Source organism: Phoenix dactylifera, chromosome 11, assembly GCF_051530095.1.
Source record: "Phoenix dactylifera cultivar Ajwa chromosome 11, Ajwa_hap1_PhDact_Kaust_v1.1, whole genome shotgun sequence".
NCBI lineage: Eukaryota > Viridiplantae > Streptophyta > Magnoliopsida > Arecales > Arecaceae > Phoenix > Phoenix dactylifera.
Genome location: NC_143200.1, coordinates 20,434,864 through 20,457,962, shown reverse-complemented (window position 1 = coordinate 20,457,962; position 23,099 = coordinate 20,434,864). Strand labels below are relative to the sequence as shown.

Here is a 23,099-nt window from a genome sequence, read left to right as displayed (position 1 = left end):
TTCTCAGCCTTAATCCCTTCTCTTTCTTATCCTCTGGGTCTCTAGGTCGCTCACTTTGGTGTTAGAAATGAGATCCTACAAGTGTTTGATGACTCTCCACATCATCGTCACCTCTATGCACCTCAAAAATCATTCCTAGCCATCGGCTCCTTTTGTTGTAGTTGGCTCTCTAAAGGTAATGTCCCAAGCCTTTTGGTAATTTGGAATACTAAGAATTCTTAGCTTTTATTTTCCACCCAGTTACTTTACATTTGGTTATGAATAATTCTTCGACTTTTGAAATATTATTTGATGGTTTCTTTTCTTCTCCACTTCCACCAGCACAAGCCATGTAGCCCCAACACATCCTAGATCCTCAAGTAGAACCATCAAAAACAAACCTATTCCATAAATATGTAGGCTGGAATTTTTCTGAGTCGAGACTTGACGTCATATATAGCCTTTTGAGGTTGTTGTCCCCGTTGAATATTCTCTTGCGACGTTGTGGTCATAAACCGCCGAGGTCCCGATGTACCACCACAAAGTAAACCGAACCAAATTGATTTTTTCGAGGCAATTTAAATCAATTTTCTTATTAGGTCAGCTTGGTTTCAATTTCAATTTTAGAAAATCGATTTAAGTTCGTTCAGTTTTAGAAAATAATCTTAAATTGACCTGATCCGCATCATACATACCCCTACAAACATGATCGTGAAGTAGATGGTGATAATTATTGTGACTAGTGATTTATAGATAATAGTCCTTGCATTTTCTATCTGACGATAAGTTAGTAACCACCTTAATATGTTTTGTTTAGCCTTAATCAAAAGAAAATGTGAAAGAGCAAGGGCCTATACAATCCTCTCAAGTCATATGGCAATTAAACTATTCGAACAAATGCTTTGGTAATGACCTTATAGCATTACTATAATCAAAAGTATTAAAATTATTTAAAGAATCAATAACTTTAATATGTTCTTATATATACATTTTTTTTTTGCATGTTATTACAATGTAGACGATTCATGTTTCTATTTATACTATAATTAAAGAGCAATGGTGGTATTTAGAACAATTTTTTAGTACTTAAATTAGATATCTTATTCATAAAGATTATTTTTAATATAAAATAGGTTATATTAGTAACCAGATTTTTTAACCAAATTGGTCTCCATGTAAATTTCATACCTAGTTACTCGGTATCATGTGCAATCTTGATAGTGAATTTTGTTTTCATCCTTCTGATTATATAATTTTTGTTAGTTTTTATTATTAAATTTTATTTAAAATCTGATTTATATATTTTAAAAATTATTCAAGTTATATCCTTTAATATATTTAATTGTTGATTTATATCTAGATACTTTAAAAGTAAACATGGATACGTTTAGTATGCAATTCATACCTGGCATCCATTACCCTCCCGTCCGTCAACCGTCAGCAAACCCGTAACGTGACCGACACGCCGTAGGCAAAGAGAGACCACGGGATGTGAACCGTAGGATATAACTTCTCCACCAATCTGATAGCGGATGGCCGCACACTATGAATTAAGATTCGTGCCACGGATATGATGACGAAGCTTTTGGGGTAGAGCGCGGCTGCGGGCGGTGGCGGTACCTTGTGACTTGGGTCAACTTTCTTTGGGGGGCATCATCTTTGCCCTTCTGTGGTTCTGATGTGGTGGGGGCCACGCTGGAGCACGGCACGTGGTCAGTCCACGTGCTTTCGTACAAGCCCCAATCATAGGCGTAGGCCCACGTCTTTAAACCAAAGGTACACAGGTTGATAGAATTTTGACCTTGTTGGAACCGCTGGATTTTAACCTAAGCCCAGCATCTGGGCAGCAATGAGATCTTATAAAAATTGAATGGAGCAAGAATTTATCAATTCCAATCCATCTATTTATTAAATAAATTTAAGTTTTAAATTTAAATTCAATCTATTTATTAAGTATGTAATCGACCCTATTTATATAATTTATTTATTAGATAGATCAAGTCAGATTAAATATATTTTTAATGAATTAGATGAATTTAAACAGATTAAATATGTTAAGCTGATCGAATTAAACAATCAGAGCCAAATTAAGCTGTACATATTAAATAAGTTGAGTAATGTTCTAACTTAATTATTAAATGGGTCAAAACAGATTAGGTGGATCATAAATTACCATCATTACTTGCATCAAACAAATCCTTTAATCAACATCTAAGGAGTTTTGTACGGTATGTCCAGCATGATAGGGACGGCTGGTCCCATGTCTCCCAATGAGAGTAATCGAGTAATGGATAACAGAAACTTAACAGCCATGCATGGTGTGAGAGGTCATGTGTATGTTTGATTATTGACAATTTGTTTCATGATTCACTCTATCGACGACGCATGCTCGATACAAACTAGGAGGCATGGGTATCAGATGTGGATGAATTCAGGCTTGACCGTGTTAGCTTTCAATGCTTGTATGTTTGAAACAAAAATGGAACTTGATCATGTGATTAAATAGGTAAAGGTGGCATTGGCATCTATTTCCTTTGCTCTTTTCCTCTCGTGTGCTCTCTTCCTTTCGATCCTGCCAAATCCGGTGGGAACTTCTCAAACAAAAATTTAGAGTATTTTGTAGGTTTATGGAGCCTGACAACAGGAGTGGCCCTATACATTCGGAGGCCTAAGGCAAATTTACTAAGAGGGGCCTTTTTTTTTCTATTTTATCTTTGAGGCCTTTTCTGCATTTTTGCTTTGTGATATCTTTTTTCCACTTGAATTGATAGGTTTATTTTGTGTGGGCTACATACTTAACTTTATTCAAGTTAATATGACTGCGGAAAGACTTCCATTTTCCATAGTCATGTAAGCAGAGACTCTGTCATTAGAAATTTTCAATTTCTTTGAGCAATTCACCTGAGCAGGAGTAATGGATCAATGGGACCGACGACTTCCATGCGGACTGGAATTGTATTTGCCTTGGGAGTTAACATTTAATTTTTCAATCCTAGATGAATCCCAATAGCTCATCTGTGCTCAGGTGATGACCAAGCTAGAATAGCTAGTGAGATGCACATGGTGGATCATTAGCAAACAACTTCTTTGTTTTTGCAGTAATTGTCATTAGAAAATGGCCACTGCAATCTTGGATTTTTCTCCCTTTTTTAATGCAAGGGAAGAAAAAAAAAGTTGCATGCCAAATGCACCATACTTACTTCTCTCCAGATAGTGCTCATATTAATAACAAACACTGCAGAAAAAAGGATTACCTACGGCCATCGTTGTCAAAAACTAATGTTGATAGCTAACTCGGTGGTCTCAACTCATATTAAAATTTTGCCATTCATATCTTTCAAACCTTCGACTTTCTCCCACCTTTTCTCATTCTTGTTATTTTTTGCAAACAGTTCTATATCTTGCACTTTCCGGCATACTTTGCTTCCCAGTTTACGTTTTCTGGAGAGCTTTATGGCATGGAGAGTTACTTACATCGCAGATGACTGCCCCAAGCGCAAACAACGGGCATTAGGTTGCCGGGTCGATGAGGAAATCCTGAATCAATCATATTGGACTTTGGCTAACACCAAGAACCAATGTCATCAAATTGACAACAGTCATCTCATTTCTTGCATACAAAAGGCACAAACTTGGTTGTCAAACGTCACCAGATGTTGCTGCTGACCACTCTAAACTAGAAAATGTTCATGGTTTCCATCTCAAAAATTAATAAGGTTACAAGTGCCCAAACACTTTCAGTACCTCCATCCTAGATTAACAGCAAGGTAACACAACAATCAATAACTCCTGCAAAGCTCCCTTGATATGATCCAGCTCAAGGACTTTGACAAGGACAAAGAAGATGCTCAAGATGATGTGGAGATTCCAATTGGGCCAATCACAAGAGCTCGGGCCAAGAAACTTCAAGAAGCTGTCCAAACTTTATTAACTCAAGCCCAAGGAGAAGGTTCTAGTCCACATGAAGATTTGGACTTGAAGATGGTTAATATGTGGCAAGTCCATTTCGACAATATCCAGCGCAATTAATTATTTAAACATGGAAAAGAAGAGTCTAATCCTTTCAAATTCGGACTCCTCTTTATGGTGCATTTATCATAGGCTTTTGGAAGGCTGAAGGACATTTTTGAGGCTTGCAAATGAAGGATGAACCTAGTCAAAATGGTTGGGAGTTTTGCTGCAACTTCCCAAGGTTAATTAATTGCTGCCAAGACTTTAAGTAGTATTCCTTTCATCTTCACCAACTTTCATTTAATGTTTTTTCTAGTTGGTTCAATGCACCCAAGGCTTGTTTTGCCTATAAATACTTGGTGTTTTCACTTGTAATCAAGCAATTCCGAAATATAATCTTTTTGTGAGAATTTTCTCTCTATTGTTCTTGTGTAGAACTTACGGTAGTTTCAAGTACAACCACTTGAACCTCCAACCCTTGATAATATTGGTTTCTGACTCTCTATAGTCACGGGGTCAATATTCCTAATCCTTTGATAATATAGGTTTCTTGCTCTTTATAGCAACGGGGTCTATATTCCTTTCCTTTTAACCTTTTTGGACGATCTGGGAATTGATTTTCCAAACTTTTGTTGTTGGGTCTCACGGCAGGTTCGTTGAGGTTTGCATCATTTGGTATCAGAGCCAAGGTTTCCAATCAGGTTACCTATCCCTTATTTGCTTTTATATTCTCTCATTTATATTTTTTTCATCCTTTGCATCGTTTGATATCATTTCATCCATAACCATTTCATTTCTATTCTCTACCATTTCTTTTCGTGCTTCATCTTTGTTGATATTGCTGTTGGTTCTATTATTGAAAGGAAAACATAAAAAGAGGAGACTGAAGTTGTAAAAAAAAAAAAAAGAAGAAAAGAAAAAAAAAGACAAAAAAAAGGGAGATCAAAAGGAGTTAGAAGGTTAAATGTTTTGAAAGAAAAAAGAAGAAGGAGAAGTTTGCCTTTTATTATCATCTATTTCTCATATTTCATCTCTATATATCCATCATTCAACTTTTCATGTCCATTTGCTTTCTTTTCATATTCTTTGCTTTTCTTTTCATATCCATTTCTTCCCATCATTTATGTTCCTAAACTCTTCACACTTGTTGCTTCCATATTGACTCCCCTCAAAAATCTGTATTTTTAAGTGTGTTGGTTTTTCATTTGCTTTGCTTTGAAATTTACCTTAGTTTTTTCAAGAACTTTTAAGAGAAAATTGAGTGGTAAAAGGCAAGAGTGTGTGAGATCATCAGAGGAAAAAAGCCAAATCATTGTGTGCAAAGACGAGTGATTGAGTGAAATATATTTGAGTGAAACACGTAAGGGAGTGGTGAGGTTCTTTCCATTTTTACAACATGTCTCAAGGCGGAAGTGAGGAAGCACCAATAGACACCAAATTGAACATTCAAGCTCTGCAACAACAATTTCAGCGGATGAATGCCCAACTTGAAGAAATCCGAGAACGATTAGATCATAATGACCAACAAGTGAATCAAATACAGCAAGGCACTATGCCACGAGGGAGAAGGCAAAACAGACGTCCCTCCATTCCTCCAGCTGATCATGTTGATACTTATGAAGGTGAAAATGAAGAATTTGATGATGAAACCTCCCTAGCTTCCATACGAAGACAAAGAGATCATAGACCAAGACGACATCGCCAGCACATGCATCAAAATAGAGATGTTGTCGATCGCAACACAGGTTCGATTAAACTTTCTCTCCCACCTTTTCAAGGTAAAAATGATCCTGATGCTTACATTGAATGGGAAAGAAAAGTGGAACTTGTTTTCGATTGTCCTAACTATTCGGAGGAAAAGAAAGTTAAGCTTGCAGCTGTTTCTTTTACTGACTATGCAATTGTTTGGTGGGACCAATTGGTTCTAAGTCGAAAAAGAAACCGAGAGATTCCAATTGATAATTGGGATGACATGAAAGCTACCATGAGGAGAAGGTTTGTTCCTTCACACTATTATAGAGACTTACATTTGAAGTTGCAAAGTCTTAAACAGGGAACAAAATCTATTGAAGAATACCATAAGGAGATGGAAATAACCATGATTCGTGCCAATGTTGAAGAAGATAGAGAGGCAACAATGGCTAGATTCATTTGTGGTCTCAACCGTGAGATTGCGAATGTTGTGGAACTACAACATTATGTGGAAATTGAAGATGTGGTCCACATGGCTATGAAAGTTGAGAGGCAACTTAAAAGAGGAGGAAGATCATCATCCAAGCATGAAGCTGCTGGTTCATCTAATTGGAAGTCCAAATGGAGTCCTACTCCAAAACAAGAAGAAAAGCCTACTTCTAGGCCTAAAGAAGAAAAAACTATGACCAAACAATCTGAAAAAGGTACTTCTTCCAACCAAACTCAAAAAAATCGTGATATTAAATGCTTCCGATGTCAAGGCTTTGGTCATATTTCTTCTCAATGCCCAAACAAGAGAACCATGATCTTGCTAGATAATGGGGATATTGTTTCTGAAGAAGAAAATGATAAAGAGTCTATGCCACAACTTGAAGATGCTAGTGATATAGAGCAGGCTGTTGTTGGTCAAGCCTTAGTTGTTCTTAGAGCCCTCCATGTTCAAGCTCAAACAGACAATGATGAACAACAACGTGAGAATATCTTTTACACTCGCTGCCATGTCAAAGAAAGAGTTTGTGGTTTGATAATTGATGGTGGAAGTTGTGTGAATGTGGCAAGCAAGCTGATGGTGGACAAGCTAGGGTTGAAGACTCAAAAGCACCCTCATCCATATCGACTTCAATGGCTTAATGATAGTGGAGAATTAAAAGTCACAAAAAAACAGGTACTTCTATCTTTTTCCATTGGAAGATATTCTGATGAAGTCCTCTGTGATGTGGTTCCAATGCAAGCAAGTCACATATTGCTTGGAAGACCTTGGCAATTTGATAGGCGTACCCTCCATAATAGTTACAAAAATAAGTACAGCTTTACCAAGAATGGCAGAAACATCACTTTGGCTCCTTTATCCCCTCATCAAGTTCTTGAAGAGCAAAATCAAATCAAGAAATCTGTAGCAACCAGTGCTAAATAAAGTAAGGATGAAAATGAGAGTTCAAAAGAAATTGTGAGTAAAGAATCTGATAAGAAAAGTGAGAAAAAGAAAGAGAAAAAAAAAGTGAATTTCTATACAAAAGAAAGAGAGATTAAGAGAGCTATGGTTTCACAGAAGCCAATGATGTTGATCTTGTATAAGGAAGCTTATCTCTCAACAACTAACCTTGATGATTCTTTGCCTAGTACTGCCATATCTCTTTTACAGGAATTTCAAGATGTTTTTCCAGAAGAGATGCCACCAGGATTGCCACCAATTAGAGGCATTGAACATCAAATTGACCTAGTTCCGGGTGCCCAAATTCCAAATAGACCAGCTTATAGATGCAGCCCCGAAGAAGCAAAAGAATTGCGAAGACAAGTTGAAGAGTTGATGAACAAAGGTCATGTTAGAGAGAGCATGAGCCCATGTGCTGTTCCAGTTTTGCTAGTTCCCAAGAAAGATGGAACTTGGAGGATGTGCATTGACTGCCGTACTATCAACAAAATAACGGTAAAGTATCGTTATCCTATTCCCCGTCTTGATGACATGCTTGATGAACTCCATGGTTCCACTATCTTTTCTAAAATTGATTTGAAATTTGGATATCATCAAATTCGAATGAAAGAGGGAGATGAGTGGAAAACTGCTTTTAAAACAAAACATGGACTTTATGAGTGGTTAGTTATGCCCTTTGGATTAACTAATGCACCCAGCACTTTTATGCGCTTAATGAATCATGTCTTGCGTAAGTTTATTGGAAAATTTGTGGTTGTCTACTTTGATGACATATTGATTTACAGCAAAAACTTGCATGAACACTTAGGGCATTTAAAGAATGTTTTATTTGAGCTAAGAAAAGAGCAATTGTATGCTAACCTTAAGAAGTGTACATTTTGTTTGGACAAAGTTGTATTTCTTGGCTTTGTTGTAAGTACTAGAGGTGTAGAAGTTGATGAAGAGAAGGTAAAGGCAATCAAAGACTGGCCTACACCAACTACCATCACCGAAGTTAGGAGCTTCCATGGCTTGGCGGGATTCTACCGAAGGTTTGTTCCAAACTTTAGCACTATAGCTGCTCCATTGACAGAAATCATCAAGAAAAGTGTTGAATTCAAATGGGGTGAATCACAAGAGAAAGCATTTAACACCTTGAAAGAAAAGCTAAGTTCTGCCCCTTTATTACTTTTACCAGATTTCTCTAAAACTTTTGAAATCGAATGTGATGCTTCTGGTATTGGTATAGGTGCTGTCCTAATACAAGATAAGAGACCCTTGGCTTACTTTAGTGAGAAGTTGAGCGGAGCTGCCTTGAACTACTCCACCTATGACAAAGAACTCTATGCATTGGTGAGAGTATTAGAGACGTGGCAACACTACCTATGGTCAAAGGAGTTTGTCATTCACACCGATCATGAATCTTTGAAGCATTTGAAGAGCCAAGGTAAGCTTAATCGAAGGCATGCTCGTTGGGTTGAGTTTATTGAGATGTTCCCATATGTTGTCCAATACAAGCAAGGTAAAAATAATATTGTTGCTGATGCGTTATCAAGAAGGTATATTCTTCTATCTACTCTTTCAGCAAAGTTTTTGGGGTTGGAACATATCAAGGAGTTGTACCCACAAGATTCTGAGTTTTCAACAGTTTTTGAAGCTTGTGAAACAAAACCTTTTGAAAAATTTTACAAGCAAGATGGGTACTTATTTCGGGAAAATAAGCTTTGCGTTCCGAAGTGTTCTTTACATGAGCTTCTTGTCAGGGAGTCTCATGAGGGAGGATTAATGGGACATTTTGGTATTTTTAAAACTCTGGAAATTTTGAAAGAACATTTCTTTTGGCCTCACATGAAAAGAGATGTTGACAGAATTTGCAACAGATGTGTCACTTGCAAAAAGGCCAAATCAAGAGTGAAGCCTCATGGATTATATAAAGCTTTACCTATTCCTAGTCACCCTTGGACTGATGTTTCTATGGATTTTGTTTTAGGTTTACCTAGAACTAGAAGGGGAAAATATTCAATTTTTGTTGTTGTAGACCGATTTTCTAAAATGGCGCATTTTATCCCTTGTCATAAAACTGATGATGCCGTTCATATTGCTGAATTGTTTTTTAGGGAAGTTGTTCGTCTTCATGGTCTCCCTAAGACAATTGTTAGTGATAGGGATGTTAAGTTCCTTAGTCATTTCTGGCGAGTTTTGTGGGGTAAATTGGGAACAACTTTGTTATTTTCTACTACTTGTCACCCTCAAACAGATGGTCAAACAGAGGTTGTGAATCGGACTTTAGGTACTTTGTTGCGTGCTATAATTAAAAAGAATTTGAAGACTTGGGAAGATTGCATTCCTTTTATTGAATTTGCTTATAATAGAACTGTGCATTCTTCTACTTCTTATTCACCATTTGAAGTTGTTTATGGTTTTAACCCATTAACTCCATTGGATTTACTTCCTTTACCTGTTAACAAGATTACCACTTTAGATGGGAAGAAGAAAGCTGAAAAGGTGAAGAAAATCCATGAAGAAGCACGCCAACATATCCTTAAACGAAATGAGCAAGCTGCTGCCCATGCCAATAAAGGGAGAAAGGAAGTCATTTTCCAACCAGGAGACTTGGTTTGGGTACATTTTCGCAAAGAGAGATTCCCTAGCCAACGAAAATCAAAGCTCAATCCACGTGGGAATGGTCCTTATGAAGTACTGGAAAAGATCAATGACAATGCTTACAAGATTGATCTTAAAGGTGAGTTTGATATTAGTTCTACCTTTAATGTTTCTGATCTTTCTCCCTTTTATGCAGATCTTGATTCGAGGACGAATCCTTTTCAAGAAGGAGGGAATGATATGATCCAGCTCAAGGACTTTGACAAGGACAAAGAAGATGCTCAAGATGATGTGGAGATTCCAATTGGGCCAATCACAAGAGCTCGGGCCAAGAAACTTCAAGAAGCTGTCCAAACTTTATTAACTCAAGCCCAAGGAGAAGGTTCTAGTCCACATGAAGATTTGGACTTGAAGATGGTTAATATGTGGCAAGTCCATTTCGACAATATCCAGCGCAATTAATTATTTAAACATGGAAAAGAAGAGTCTAATCCTTTCAAATTCGGACTTCTTTTTATGGTGCATTTATCATAGGCTTTTGGAAGGCTGAAGGACATTTTTGAGGCTTGCAAATGAAGGATGAACCTAGTCAAAATGGTTGGGAGTTTTGCTGCATCTTCCCAAGGTTAATTAATTGCTGCCAAGACTTTAAGTAGTATTCCTTTCATCTTCACCAACTTTCATTTAATGTTTTTTCTAGTTGGTTCAATGCACCCAAGGCTTGTTTTGCCTATAAATACTTGGTGTTTTCACTTGTAATCAAGCAATTCCGAAATATAATCTTTTTGTGAGAATTTTCTCTCTATTGTTCTTATGTAGAACTTACGGTAGTTTCAAGTACAACCACTTGAACCTCCAACCCTTGATAATATTGGTTTCTGACTCTCTATAGTCACAGGGTCAATATTCCTAATCCTTTGATAATATAAATTTCTTGCTCTTTATAGCAACGGGGTCTATATTCCTTTCCTTTTAACCTTTTTGGACGATCTGGGAATTAATTTTCCAAACTTTTGTTGTTGGGTCTCACGGCAGGTTCGTTGAGGTTTGCATCATCCCTTCCATGATTTCTTCTGTTATAATAAAAAACAAATGCGAGTATGCACCTTCACTTTTTACTTACATATCATTTCAAAATCAAGCCCATCAGTTTATACATGTAATCGCATCCAACGCGCATAAACAGACTTGCCTTGGTATCTACAGCATATGATTTGTTTAGGAACTAATGTGATTTTAAGCTAATGATCACTAGACTATAGAAACTTCCAAAGAAGACTTCGCAAGCCACAGCAAGCCAGGATCATTCCTTTTCAACACCAAGTAAGTTTCTGCTCGCCCAAGTTCATCTGATATGACATCTTCGCAGAAGCCAACCAGAGTGAGAACTTCCAAGGCAGCTGTTAAGCAAAATAATATCGATATAAATAATACCAAGCAAATCTAACTTCAGGCCACAGACAAAATTCGGTGGTATAGAAATGTAAAAAAGTAAATTCATAAATAAGAAATAAATAAGTAGATCGGCAAGGTCCCAACCTTTATAATTTGCCACATTCCTTTGGAACTGGGGATTGGCCTACAAGTTTGAAAAGAATTAGCTCATTAGTAAAATGTGCAAGCTCATGGAAAGTGACCAACTAAATCTCCAAATATATGCACGGTTGGATCTCCCTCCAGAACAGCTCGGAGGAAAGATAAGATAAAATAATAGGCAAGAGTACCTTTCTTAGTCTTCTGAATTTCACCTCATTAGGGTGATCTATCACATTCCTATGAGTAAATATAACAGGGTCAGAAAAATTTCCAGAGAGATATGAATCGCACATGATGCAAGTAAGATAAGAATACCAGATGATCTTGAAAAGTGTTTTAAGCGCCGATGTAGCCTCTGCAGGTGTCGCTTCAGATCTTAACATTTCAATGGCCCTCTGAAGACGTGTACAAATAGCAGCTACAGGCTCTTCGATTCTTTGTAGTTCTTGGTTGTCCAAGCCACCCATATGGTCATGTGGATCAAGCTCAGCCTCCAAAGTTTCAGTTGCCTGCAGATCTTGAGCGCAAGGTTCCATAATGTTGCCAGTTTTCAAAGCCATTTCCGTAGCGTGCTCATCAGGATCAGGTTCCGCAAAGTTCTCTCGCACATAGGTATATCCCATTTGTTTTGCATCCTTGATTGTTCCAGTAGCTGTAGGAGCATCAGGATCAGGTTCAGACATATTTTGGCAATTCTCGCTCATCTTGTTTGGCCTGATATGATCTGAACCAGGTTCTTCAAAAGATTTCATAACCTCACCAACAAGGGAATCATCTGGATCAGGTTCATCACTAGGCACCAAAGAACCCACAGCATGGGAATCATCAGGATCAGGTTCAAATATCCTTCCATTATCTAAGCGATCATCAGGATCTGGCTCACCATACTCATCAAGCATAGAAGATTCAGAAGAGAGATTACTGTTGTCCATGATGAAATCAGCATGCATAACATCATTTTCCATAGCTTGTGCATCATCTGGGTCAGGTTCAGCATGTTTATTTTCCAGATCGCCTTTTAGCTCACCATCATCAGGATTCGGTTCAATTGTTGTCAACATTTTGTGGTCATTATTCAAAGAATGATGAGCAGTTTCTTCGTCTCCCACCAAACCAGTAATAGAGGGGGCACTTAAGAAACGACTGTAGGCAGCAGCCACAGATGAAGCACGGACGCTAACCAATGAATTAGATGTTCCTCCAAGCTTTTGACCTTTATCATTGCTGCTTACTCCAAGATAAAGCTCTTCCTCATAATGATCAGTGATCTTGTGACCGCTCAGGGTGTGACTTCTTGATTTTGTCCAGTCTAAGCTGGTAGCTTCTTCATTCAACTGTATCAAAATCAATATAATTAGACAAAAATGGTGAAATATGCCCATCTATATACTAAATCCAAAGTGTGCACACCATGACTACCTGTTTATTTAGAGCAAAAAAGTTTGCATCATGTTCAGAATACACCATGTGTGCCTGAGATAAACAAAAGATGGCGTAGCACAAGAGAAGGTGGATGAATAACAGTTTTGAGTCATGAAAATAATTATCAAAGTTAGTAACAACTTCAAGTTGCAAAAATGAGTTACATACAAGTTCGTGCAGCAGAGTTCCCTTGATGCTTTCGTATTTTCTAAACCCTTTAAGATTGTCAGTTCGAAGACGAAGCGATATTTCCTCCCCTTGATTCTGCACCAACCAAGGGAAACAAAATATCCAAAAGACGAGTTAATGCAATGAATACTATTTTTCTCATTCTTGTGATCCAACCCTTATCACCATCTACTTTCATTGAGCTATAAGCAAATGATGCGACAAGATTTTTACCTTATTGAAACCTAGAAGGCATTTCGGACTGATGCCTACATATCCGACAGGTGCCATTTCAGTCATAATTCCTACCCGCCATCGATGCTAAGAGAATAGCCGAAAGTATCTAATGTTAGATGCTATACCAGGGGGGAAAATGATGAATAAATGTTAATCTGTAAGGGACAGCCATTACCTTGTTCATGACAGCAATAATTCCAGGGTCACAGGCAAGCATGTGCATTCTTCTCAGTGCCTCTGAAGGTGGAGGATTCAACTGAGGTAAAAACAGTAACCAGTCAAGAAGAGTGGCATTGCCATGAAATAATTTTCCAGATTGTTTGTCAAAGCCTTTTTGAGAAGAATTAGTCAAGAGAACCAAAGATGAAAAGTCAAGCTCCAGAGATTTGTAATCTTTATTGACTACAACAGATTGATAGCGGTCTATGACCACCATGACCAGAGAACCTAAAGAAAATGAAGCTGCACCAATTATATTGTCAGTTTACAGCTTGAGCAAATAAGAATCAAACCTCAATCCCTGGAATGTTAAGCGTGCGAAAATCACAAAAGATGTAGGATCCTTGTGGAAGTTTCAGAGAAACTTGAGGCTTATTCAGCATTCGTTGTCTCAGTCGCTTTTCCTCCTCGTCAAACCCAAGTATCCTTAAATCTGGCTTCCTACCATTTTGTGAAACCTCCTCAATTTCATCATCAAAAACACCCATCATTCTAATGGGCTTTCCCTGCAAAGGAAAAACAAGCCAGCATATTGCATTTTTCAACAAGCAGCAGCAGGCAAACATAGTTGAACGTAGTTACATGAATCAGCAAACAATAAAATTTAATCACAATTAATTTCAGCATATATATATATATGCACATTTTTTTTTATTCGTAAGATGTAACCAATATATCAATCAATTTAATATTCAAGATTGTTTGACAAGAACAAGATTGTTTAAATTCTATATACCACAGTAAATCACTAATACTATCACTGAAGAGTGAAGATGAGGACCAAATCTACATACAGAGTACATACCAAAGGCTGAGGGTTTCATTCTGGCACAGAAGTGGAACAGGTTGATCAAATTGACCATGATCAGTATTCATTTATTAGTTGCTTTTAAAACCTCAAACTGAATACATCCATTGCCAACTACATATATTCATTTCCTAAATAGCTTCATGTTTCTTCTCATGTGTACCCTTTTTCATAAAGCTCAGAGTATGTGAGAGGGTACCTTGGGGGGAAAAAAGGGTTCCCTGTGATCTGACAGATAAAGTATCATACACAAGCATGAAGATAGGGCAGCTTACAGATTACATGCATACAACTCAAAGGAGTGTTCTACTCACTGCTACTCAGTTACCCATCCCCTATCTTCTTTTTTTTTTTTTTTGGTAAATCGGCATCTCACTATGAATTGCGAGTACACCGTGAAGCATCAAAATACAAAATACGGGCTAGGCCCTATCTTCCAAGGGCCTCATAGAGCTTTCTTGAACAGGATAATATACAACATCAACTTCAGGTCTAGAAAAGACAGAGTCAAAGTTGAAAACATAGATAAACTCCTCCTTAGCAACATGTCAGTTAACCATAACAACAAAGCATGGAACAAATTTAAATGTCAGCAACCTCTTTTCTTTTCTTTTCTTTTTTTTGCTCTGAACCAAATACATTAAAATATGAACTGTATGGTGTGGGTGAAGTGTAATTCTTACCTCAAGAATAGAAACTTCTTGCAAGCTTAAACTCGAGTGGACATCAGAAAATGGAGTAATCAATTTCGACCTTTTGTTGGTAGACTGTGGAACAAGAAGCCTCATAGTATCTGGTTTGACATTAGTCAATATCTGAAGCTTCTGCCCAAGCTCTCTGACCTTAGAGTGTTGGTTCACATCCACCTTAAGCTCCCTGCCCCTCCAAATGACCAGAATATCACGTACATTTTGTTGTTCCATAATGCACAGAAAGAGCTGGCTGTAGATGTACTCTACAATGTGCAGTTGATATTGGTTTTTATCCTAACAAAATACCATGAAGGAAGAAAATTTAGTTAGACTGACTATATTTTACAAAAAGATGAGATTATAAAAATTGTTGTAGTATGCATACCAAAAACTAATATATGTACCTAATCAGTGCATGATCCGAAAATCATTTTTGATAAAGATAACTCGATGACCCATCTAATATCTGTTACAAATTAAAAAGCATTCATACTACAAGGCATGTGATCAGAAGATGGAACCAAATCGCTTAAATTTATGAAGGTTTCAGAGTTAAAACCTGTGAACTAATGTGAACTATTTGCAATATCTTATGGCAAGCATGAGAGAATGATATTTATCATTTGAAAGTAGGCTATATGCAATGCTCATAAGTGCTGGAACATACAAGGACTAAGGATGAAAATGCTTTCATATTTATGAAAGCAAGCAGGCATATAGCTTGGAAAACTGCCAGGGAAGTAACAAAACATAATAGGGTAAGTGATAGCCAGTCTAGAGAGAGAGAGAGAGAGAGGAAAAGAATGTGGCAGTATCCACTTAATGGAATTATCAAAATTAGTTAGAATGAACTAATAATTAAAAAAAAAAAAGAGCTAGATGGAGTGCAAGTCATATGTATAAATTTGTGATGGTAGAATCATCTTGGATTACTGGTACACAAAAATTGGAAATTTGTGTATTCAGAATCTTTTGCGGCCAAACAAAAAGGTCATGAAAAATCTGGGTTGAATGGATTGACCCACTGCCGTGGGCTATCTACAAGGACAGCTTCATTGACCAGACAGACCCCACCCTACTTTACATGCGTGGAGATACATGAACACTCGTATTGAGGACAAAGTAAATGGTGCCATGGATTGGTTCACCAATTTGGCAAGGATCAAGAACGTGAAAGGCATTTGGAGTCTTGCTTTGAAGCATTCCAGCAAGATATGCTGCTGCATTTTTGAAAGTATAGTTGTTGTCAGCATGTATTAGCTGTCTGAGTCAGCTTCTTAAACAAATGCAATTCATAACAGAAATGAAGTGATCAGGTGATTTTCATGGTCTGAAGTTGCAGTTTACTAAAAAGAATCAGTTTGGTTCTCCCATGATGAACTTGAGGTAACTGGAGTATAGAAAAAGAATGCAGAATCATGAAATATGACAAATGAGTCAGTTACTGATACACTTCCATCTGTTGCCTTATAAGCTAAGGGATTTAACTACAACAACCCGGAGAACAACACGCATCTGCCTCTTGCACAGAACCAAGAATACATTGCTTTCATCAAATTTTGCTGCCTTAGGCAAAAAGAATTAAGGCCCTTTCGTCAAACAAAAAGCCTCTTAAGGAACCTACAGAATGACTAGATTCAGGATTATATATCACTTGACATGGAGAAGTGATGTTTCCACATTCTTCATATGCAAATAATGGATTGGTTCATACATTACAGAGTTACATTCTCACTTCCACATTACCACCAAGTGCTACCAAGTTCTACGAGATAAATATGTGATTAAAATATATATTATTATTTATCGAGTTAAGTTGCCAAACTTCTTCCATATTTTTTCAAAGTTACCAAAAGTTTTTCCGAATTCTAAAATGTTCAACATCGTTGAATTACTCCGGAACTCCGAACTTCTAAAGCTCTCAAGCAAATGGGGTTAGGAAAACTTTTGGAATTTGTGAAACGAATTTCCAGAGATTGGTTGTTTTTTCTAAATTTATCCACCTGGATCAACGAAACTCATTCACACTCCACAATAAGACCTTCGAACAATAAGACTAGGTGATACACATGCCATGGCCCTATCTAACATGTACTTGATTAAGTGCATGTCAAAGGTTGACCAAAGGAGCAAAAGGTACGACATTGGGTTCGGACTTATGTCAGTTTTAGAAGGCTAATGCGGGAGCCAGTTTCAGAAGTCTATCTTGATCATGTGTGGCTTTCTCCTCAAATGGGGGAAGATAAGCAAGCCCTTTAGTCAGAGCATGGTAGTGGAAAGGGTTGATGTGATGCTGGGAAGGAAAGAGAGAACTCACCCTTAAGTAACACAAGGCCCTGCTAGAGATATATATTTATCAATAATTCTCAAGTTGTATTGACTTAAGACAAATTGTTTAAACATCTTTCTCTTAGATTAGGTTATGTATGTTTCCAATGCTCATAATCAGATCTATAGGATCCCTTGGTGACATTATTTCAACGTAATTTCCCATTAAACTATATGAAGTTTGCATTTTTAAGATTTCAAAGAAAGAAAACCTCTTTAAGATGGCTTCATGTTTTTTTATTTCAAATTACCACAAAAAGGTAGTAAAAAGCAAATTCCAAGTTTTCAACAATGAGGTTGAACCTTTTTCACCCTTCTCATGTCTCAAATAAAGACACTTCAAAACCATGTTGTCTAATTTAGAATTAATCGAGTCGAGGGGGAACACCCACCTGAAATGAAATCAAGCATAACGATACAAGAGAAATCTGGTGTACGAGCCTCCACCAACATAAACCTCATATCTCACAGAGAGAGAGAGAGAGAGAGAGAGAGAGAGAGAGAGAGAGAGGCTACCTTTCAAGATAAAAGAAAATGAAAATGATGTAGGGAGGGACTCCAATCACATAGGGACATAGGTTGCAATTTAGAGCACTAAGAATAAAGAAAGGATCAATTTTTGCATAAAGAATCCAATTAAATACATGTTTTCTTTTACAAATAAAGGTGTTCGATGGTATTTTAAAAAAAGGAAAAAAAAAATCAGAAGAACTTCATTCATGCCATCCTTTACGTGCTGCAATTCATCAGTTCCGACCTTGATTCTCAATCAACAAAGAGAGGTGAACATCAAATCTGAATACTAGACCAAAAAATTAATCAAAAATCCAACAAAGCAAAATAATATTTCATTCCAAAACTTTTTGCACAAAACTGCCCGATAAAAATGATAGCACAGCGAATTCCTTGTCAAACCAAAGTCCTAAACAGCCCAGCACCAATTATTTACGTAAAACTGAGCACCCAATTCACGGAATCAATGAAAACCCAATACACAATCCAAATCAAAAAGGGAAAAAAAATCTCCGCTTTTGAATGAAGTTATTAAACTCCAAGCCACCGGGAAATTATACAGAATTCAATCAAGAAAGATCCAGAAGCAGGAATCTAGCACAAATTATGCGCCTAAATGATAAAATTGATCAAGAAATTGAATCATTGGAACACGAAATTAGGGTTTCCGTCGGAAACGAAAGGGGGGCGAGCTTTACCTCTCGGCCAAGTTCCGCTGTCGCAAACCGATGGAAGGACCGGGAGGAAATCAGGCAGGTAAGAGGCTGGACTTCCAAGACGTTGGAGATACGGTCACCCCACGTAATACTAAAGAATTGCGTTCTGCTTTTCTTAGCATGGAAGGCGTTCCAGAGGGTAGACCCGGTCACGGTTCGATTCTAACCGAAAAATCAGATGGGAACCGAACCGGAAAGAATCGGAACCGAAATCAGAATCGTGTCTCATGGTTCTTAACCGAACCGGAATATTAAAGAATACGGTTCAATTAAGATTTCAGGTTTGATGGAACCGGAATCGGAACCAGAACCGGAACCGGTGGTTCCGTTCTGGTTCGAACAGAAAAAAACAACTATTTTACCCCTCCTAACAACTAAAAAACGGCTAGTTTGAGGGGCATTCTGAGAAAGGACTATTTTATCCTTCCTAACAACTAAAAAACAACTAGTTTGAGGAGCATTTTGGAAAACGAAAATTATCCCCAACACTATATATACCTCTCCAAATCAATTTTTTCACCACACCACTCAATAACTCAATCTTCCGATCTCTCTCTCAATTTTTCACTCTCTCAATTATTCAATCTATTTCAATTCTCTACACATTTCATAATCTTCCCATATTTTCATTTTTCCCAATCCAATTATCAAAAATGCCTTCCTCCCGTTCAAATAAAGGTAAGGAAATATATGTTCCAAACCTAAATTCTTGGGATCCAAATTACCAACCCCCCTCTATTGATGAGTAAATAATAAAATGAGGTACAAATTATTATTTTTTATTAATTACACAATCTATTTGTATTTAAATTTTTTTTTCAAATTAATTACACAATCTATTTTTTTTCAAAATTTTATAACCGGAACCGTTTAGAACCGGAATCGGAACCGTCCAAAACCGGAACCGGCGGTTCTAGAGTCGGAACCGAACCGACTATTTTCGGTTCCGATTAGGGTTCTGGATTTTTGTGAAATTGCAACCGGCGGTTCCGGAATCATGGTCAGATCTATCGGAGGGTGGATAATTTCGAGAAATTAGTTCGAGCGGTAAGCTAAGAGGGAGGTAGCTTGACACCCGTCCATAATAGGACAAAAAATGTGCTTCGTGTTTTGGAGCCGGTACACGGATCAGCGCGGCCAGGTGAGGAGTATTCGAGAAAGTTATGGTACAGATTAGAACCGCAATGCACTGCATGGCTAAAATGCACCGCCACTGTATCTTTTGCCCATTTGCGTCAGCGATGATTCCCAATCGATGGGGGATTAGCTGTTTGGCTCAGCACACAAACCATAGTATTGTGACCAGTTGATGTGACCTAGGAGATGAGGAAGTTTGAAAAGAAATGAGAAGAAGAAAAGCTAGCCAAGTCCAGAACATGGATGAGGTGGAGAAAGCAGTTGGGCCCAAGATTACACCATCAGAATGCTTTCAAAAAAAAAAAAAAAAGCTCACCTAAATGAATGATTTTATCTGAATAAAAGCAGAAAGCATATGACTAGGGAGAAAATTAAATACCAAAGGCAATGTATACATGATGAAGACACGGCTAATGTAGAGCCTGATGCTGTGGGAGTGCGAGGGTTCGTTTATATAGTTGTGGAGGACAAGGAAGAAAGAAATTAGAACTTTCTTTTTGTGGATGGGGTTGCGATATGCGCGATCCGTTTTGCGGGCGAGCTCCATCATCCTGGAGGGAGACTCGGCCACTGTGATCAGTTGGGTCCGGAAGGGCCCGTATAGCGATAGGGCAGTTCACCCACTGCTCCGGGATATATGGTTGATGGTGAGGGGGGGTGCTCTTTCGAGCAGGGCATGTATATCGGGAGGCCAATGGTGCGGCAGACTGGGTGGCGGCGTTTGTTGCGTGCCACTCAGGCGGCTCACTATGGGTCGGTGAGGGTGATTTACCTGGTGCTATCCGGGAGATTTTGTATGCTGACTCTTCTAGGTGCATTCGTACCCGAATAGTATGAATCATCGGTTTTAGCAAAAAAAAAAAAGAAATTAGAACTTTGAGACTCTTTTTCCTTGCCTTAGCACTCCCTCTGCCCTGATGGCTCCAACACTGCTCTAATGATGTAATGTTACTTGAGAAATTGTACTCTATACTGCATGCACTATTCGAATTACCCATCTCCCTCCTATAGGCTCCAATTCAAGACATGCAGAATGGTGCCCATAGAAACCAAGATGTGTGTTTGGCGTGGTGCACTACCACATAGTGCATATAGCACACTATCCGACATCACTCTTGTCCGCTCATTAGGAGAGGTTGTATTATGTATTTTTCCAGAGTACTGCAACTAACTCTTGTTAAGTGGTTTCATGCCAAATTTATGTGGACTTTTGACCATTCGTAGGGCTCACTTAGTTCACATGGAGAATTCTTTTACTGAAATATTTTTTCTAGAAAGCTGACGCCTCAGTATATAATACCTAAAAACATAATTTTTGCATGTTTGATTGCCATAAAAAATGGCACACTGCATAGTGATTTATATTTGGTCGAGCATCTATTTTCTTGAGAAGGTTGTATAAAGTACAACAGTTATACTCTTAATAAAGAAAAAGATTTTAAGTCATTCTGTTAAAAACTTATGGATATTTTTGGAAAAAAAAATACTCTAATTTTCAGCCTATGGGAATGGGACTCCAACCAAATATGACACATTTTTTCCAACCATACCTTTTATCCTCCTCTTATGGCAAGCCAAACGTGTCTATAGTGCCGCATGAGTGATCGTTCGGAAGCAGAGAAGTTTAGCATTTCTATTTTCCAAGATATGGGTGAAGTAGGGTCGGGTAGGCTACACATTGGATTCACTTAAGTCCAGATTAAGAGCAAACCAGCCAATTTGGCCCATGCGGAGGTCAATACTGAAGAACCCTCCCAGCCCATTAACAAATCATTTTCAGAGTCTTGACCGAAATTTGTAGGATTTTTTTTCCTAGCACCGTAGGCTATTTTAAGCCATCAAATTTGTAGGACATCATCGTATAATTATTTAAATCTTCTAGATGATTTTTTAGCTGCCGGCATGGTTTCATAACCCTCATGCCCAAAAGGCCAAATTCGTGAACTAAGCTTTTTAACCGGCCAATTCACCACACTCAACATGCCTGATTTGAGAGGCAAACCTAAACGCAATCTAATGAAAATCAAGTAGATTAACTGTTTATGAAAATCCCAACACATGCAGACTTTTCCCAGCCTTTTACACGTCACCCGTGTCCAACCTTTCTCTTTTTTCTTTTTTTTTTCATACATCGGTTGCTCACACTGATGTCGCGTGAGCACAGCCAGCTGCATTACTAGCAATCAGGCTACACAAAGCAAAGGGATCAGAGTACTGTTGGGTCCAAAGAAATCTCCTCGAATGATAAGCAGCATATGAGGCGACCCAGTCATCAGCTTGGTTCGTCTCCCGAAGAACATGCCTGACCTAGACCGCACGGCACTCCCACAGCATTCGACATGTGTCACCTAGAAGTGGGTGCTCTGCCTCCTCTAACCCCTGCTCTTGTAGGCTCTCCATCAATAAGATGGAGTCCCCCTTCAGGATAATGGGGCCCGCCTCTAGAACATGTTTCGCATAAGAAAGCCTCTCCCATGCATTCCTGAGCTCTACCCCAAATGTTGATGCCTCGAAGGAACGACATCCCCCGCCGCAATCCGCGATGGTCTTTGATCACAAATGCCACTCCCGCGCCATCACTACTGGTGGGCAAACTTCCATCAAAATTCACCTTAACGTGACAAGAGGATGAGGGCTCCCAAGATACAAGAGCAAATCTGAGTGCTATTGAAGCGAAAAGGAAGTCCCAGATGTCCCTAGCCACCATAGATGAAGCAAACCCTACAGGACCTCTACAAGAACAAATCATTTCAGAGCCTTCATGTGTCCAGCCTTTCAAGTTCAAAGCTTTCGATATCATTTGGCTTGGAATTTATCACCCCGACCCTCATTCTCCCAAAAGAACAAATATCTTCGATGGTGAGGGCAGCAATAAGATAATTTTAAAATTATAGATTAGATCAAAATTCATCGTTTCGATATCGAGCTCTATCTCAATATCATATTAGGATAATATCAATATAAAATTTTTTTTTAGCATATCAGATATAATACACCATCCATAATGGTTTGTATCGTCCGATTCGAACCACCACGGCATACTTTATGTAAAGATTGATAGGTCTAAGTTACCTACACCATTTGGAGTCCAGTCCAGCACCTTGAGCAAGCTTCCCACGAAATGTTCTAGGAGATAGGACGAGCACTTCTTTAGCACAAGGACTCTATAACAATTCTCAAACCACCTGTTACAAAGGTCACCTCAAAAGTTTGGGCATGGTAATGGATACAAAATCCAGACGAACTCATGTGACATTGCTTAATTTCAATCTGCGAGCTGAGAGCACGCAAGGACTAAAATAAGGAAACCTCTGATTACAAGAAGCCATACAAGAAGACCTTGACCAAACAAAAACCGAGGGCAAGGAGTTAATAAAGGTGGTCCAGACACATCCATCCGTGAGATTACAAAATCACTATAAAAATTTAAATCCAAATCCTGTAAACCTAACTCCCATAAAAGAGGGAGAAACAGCTACATGACCTAACAATCAAATTAAACGAGGCATCTACAAAACAAACATCATCATATGTGAAATCCCATTACAACAAAGCCAAATGGGTAAAAAGACCATCAATCAACTGCTGGACAGATATCCCATTTATCAAGTATAAAGCACATGCTGAGTGATGGGAAAGATACCAGAAGCAAAGATAGCCTACATATAAAGAGAAGCATCCTCAAA

The 23,099-nt window shown here is 38.2% G+C and overlaps 1 protein-coding gene across 2 annotated transcripts; it reads right to left on the bottom strand.

The window, feature by feature from the left end:
* Nucleotides 1–10,738: 10,738 nt before the first annotated feature.
* On the bottom strand, nucleotides 10,739–18,417 carry LOC103722385 (zinc metalloproteinase-like protein). 2 transcript variants are annotated; one of them, XM_088707160.2, is made up of 12 exons: nucleotides 18,259–18,363; nucleotides 15,124–15,185; nucleotides 14,711–15,013; nucleotides 13,513–13,725; nucleotides 13,176–13,256; nucleotides 12,998–13,084; nucleotides 12,764–12,859; nucleotides 12,593–12,646; nucleotides 11,489–12,507; nucleotides 11,362–11,410; nucleotides 11,177–11,216; nucleotides 10,739–11,037 (listed from the first exon to the last, which is right to left on the bottom strand). In XM_088707160.2, exons 3-12 carry the CDS (start codon nucleotides 14,948–14,950, stop codon nucleotides 10,889–10,891), a joined length of 2,028 nt encoding a protein of 675 aa, XP_088563286.2. In that variant the 5' UTR covers nucleotides 14,951–15,013; nucleotides 15,124–15,185; nucleotides 18,259–18,363; the 3' UTR covers nucleotides 10,739–10,888. The 2 variants fall into 2 exon arrangements, with proteins under 2 accessions (XP_088563286.2, XP_008811148.4); XM_008812926.6 differs by lacking the exon at nucleotides 15,124–15,185 and having other exon boundaries at nucleotides 18,259–18,417.
* Between the last annotated feature and the right edge of the window lie 4,682 nt (nucleotides 18,418–23,099).

Bases quoted from the DNA above. Each gene is read 5' to 3' on its own strand.
- LOC103722385 (XM_008812926.6), bottom strand. From the start codon at position 14,950: ATGGAACAACAAAATGTACGTGATATTCTGGTCATTTGGAGGGGCAGG. The intron at 13,726-14,710 runs GTAAGAATTACA...TTTCCTTTGCAG, and splicing joins AAGAAGTTTCTATTCTTGAG to GGAAAGCCCATTAGAATGAT. The intron at 11,038-11,176 runs GTTGGGACCTTG...TTTGCTTAACAG, and splicing joins GAATGTGGCAAATTATAAAG to CTGCCTTGGAAGTTCTCACT.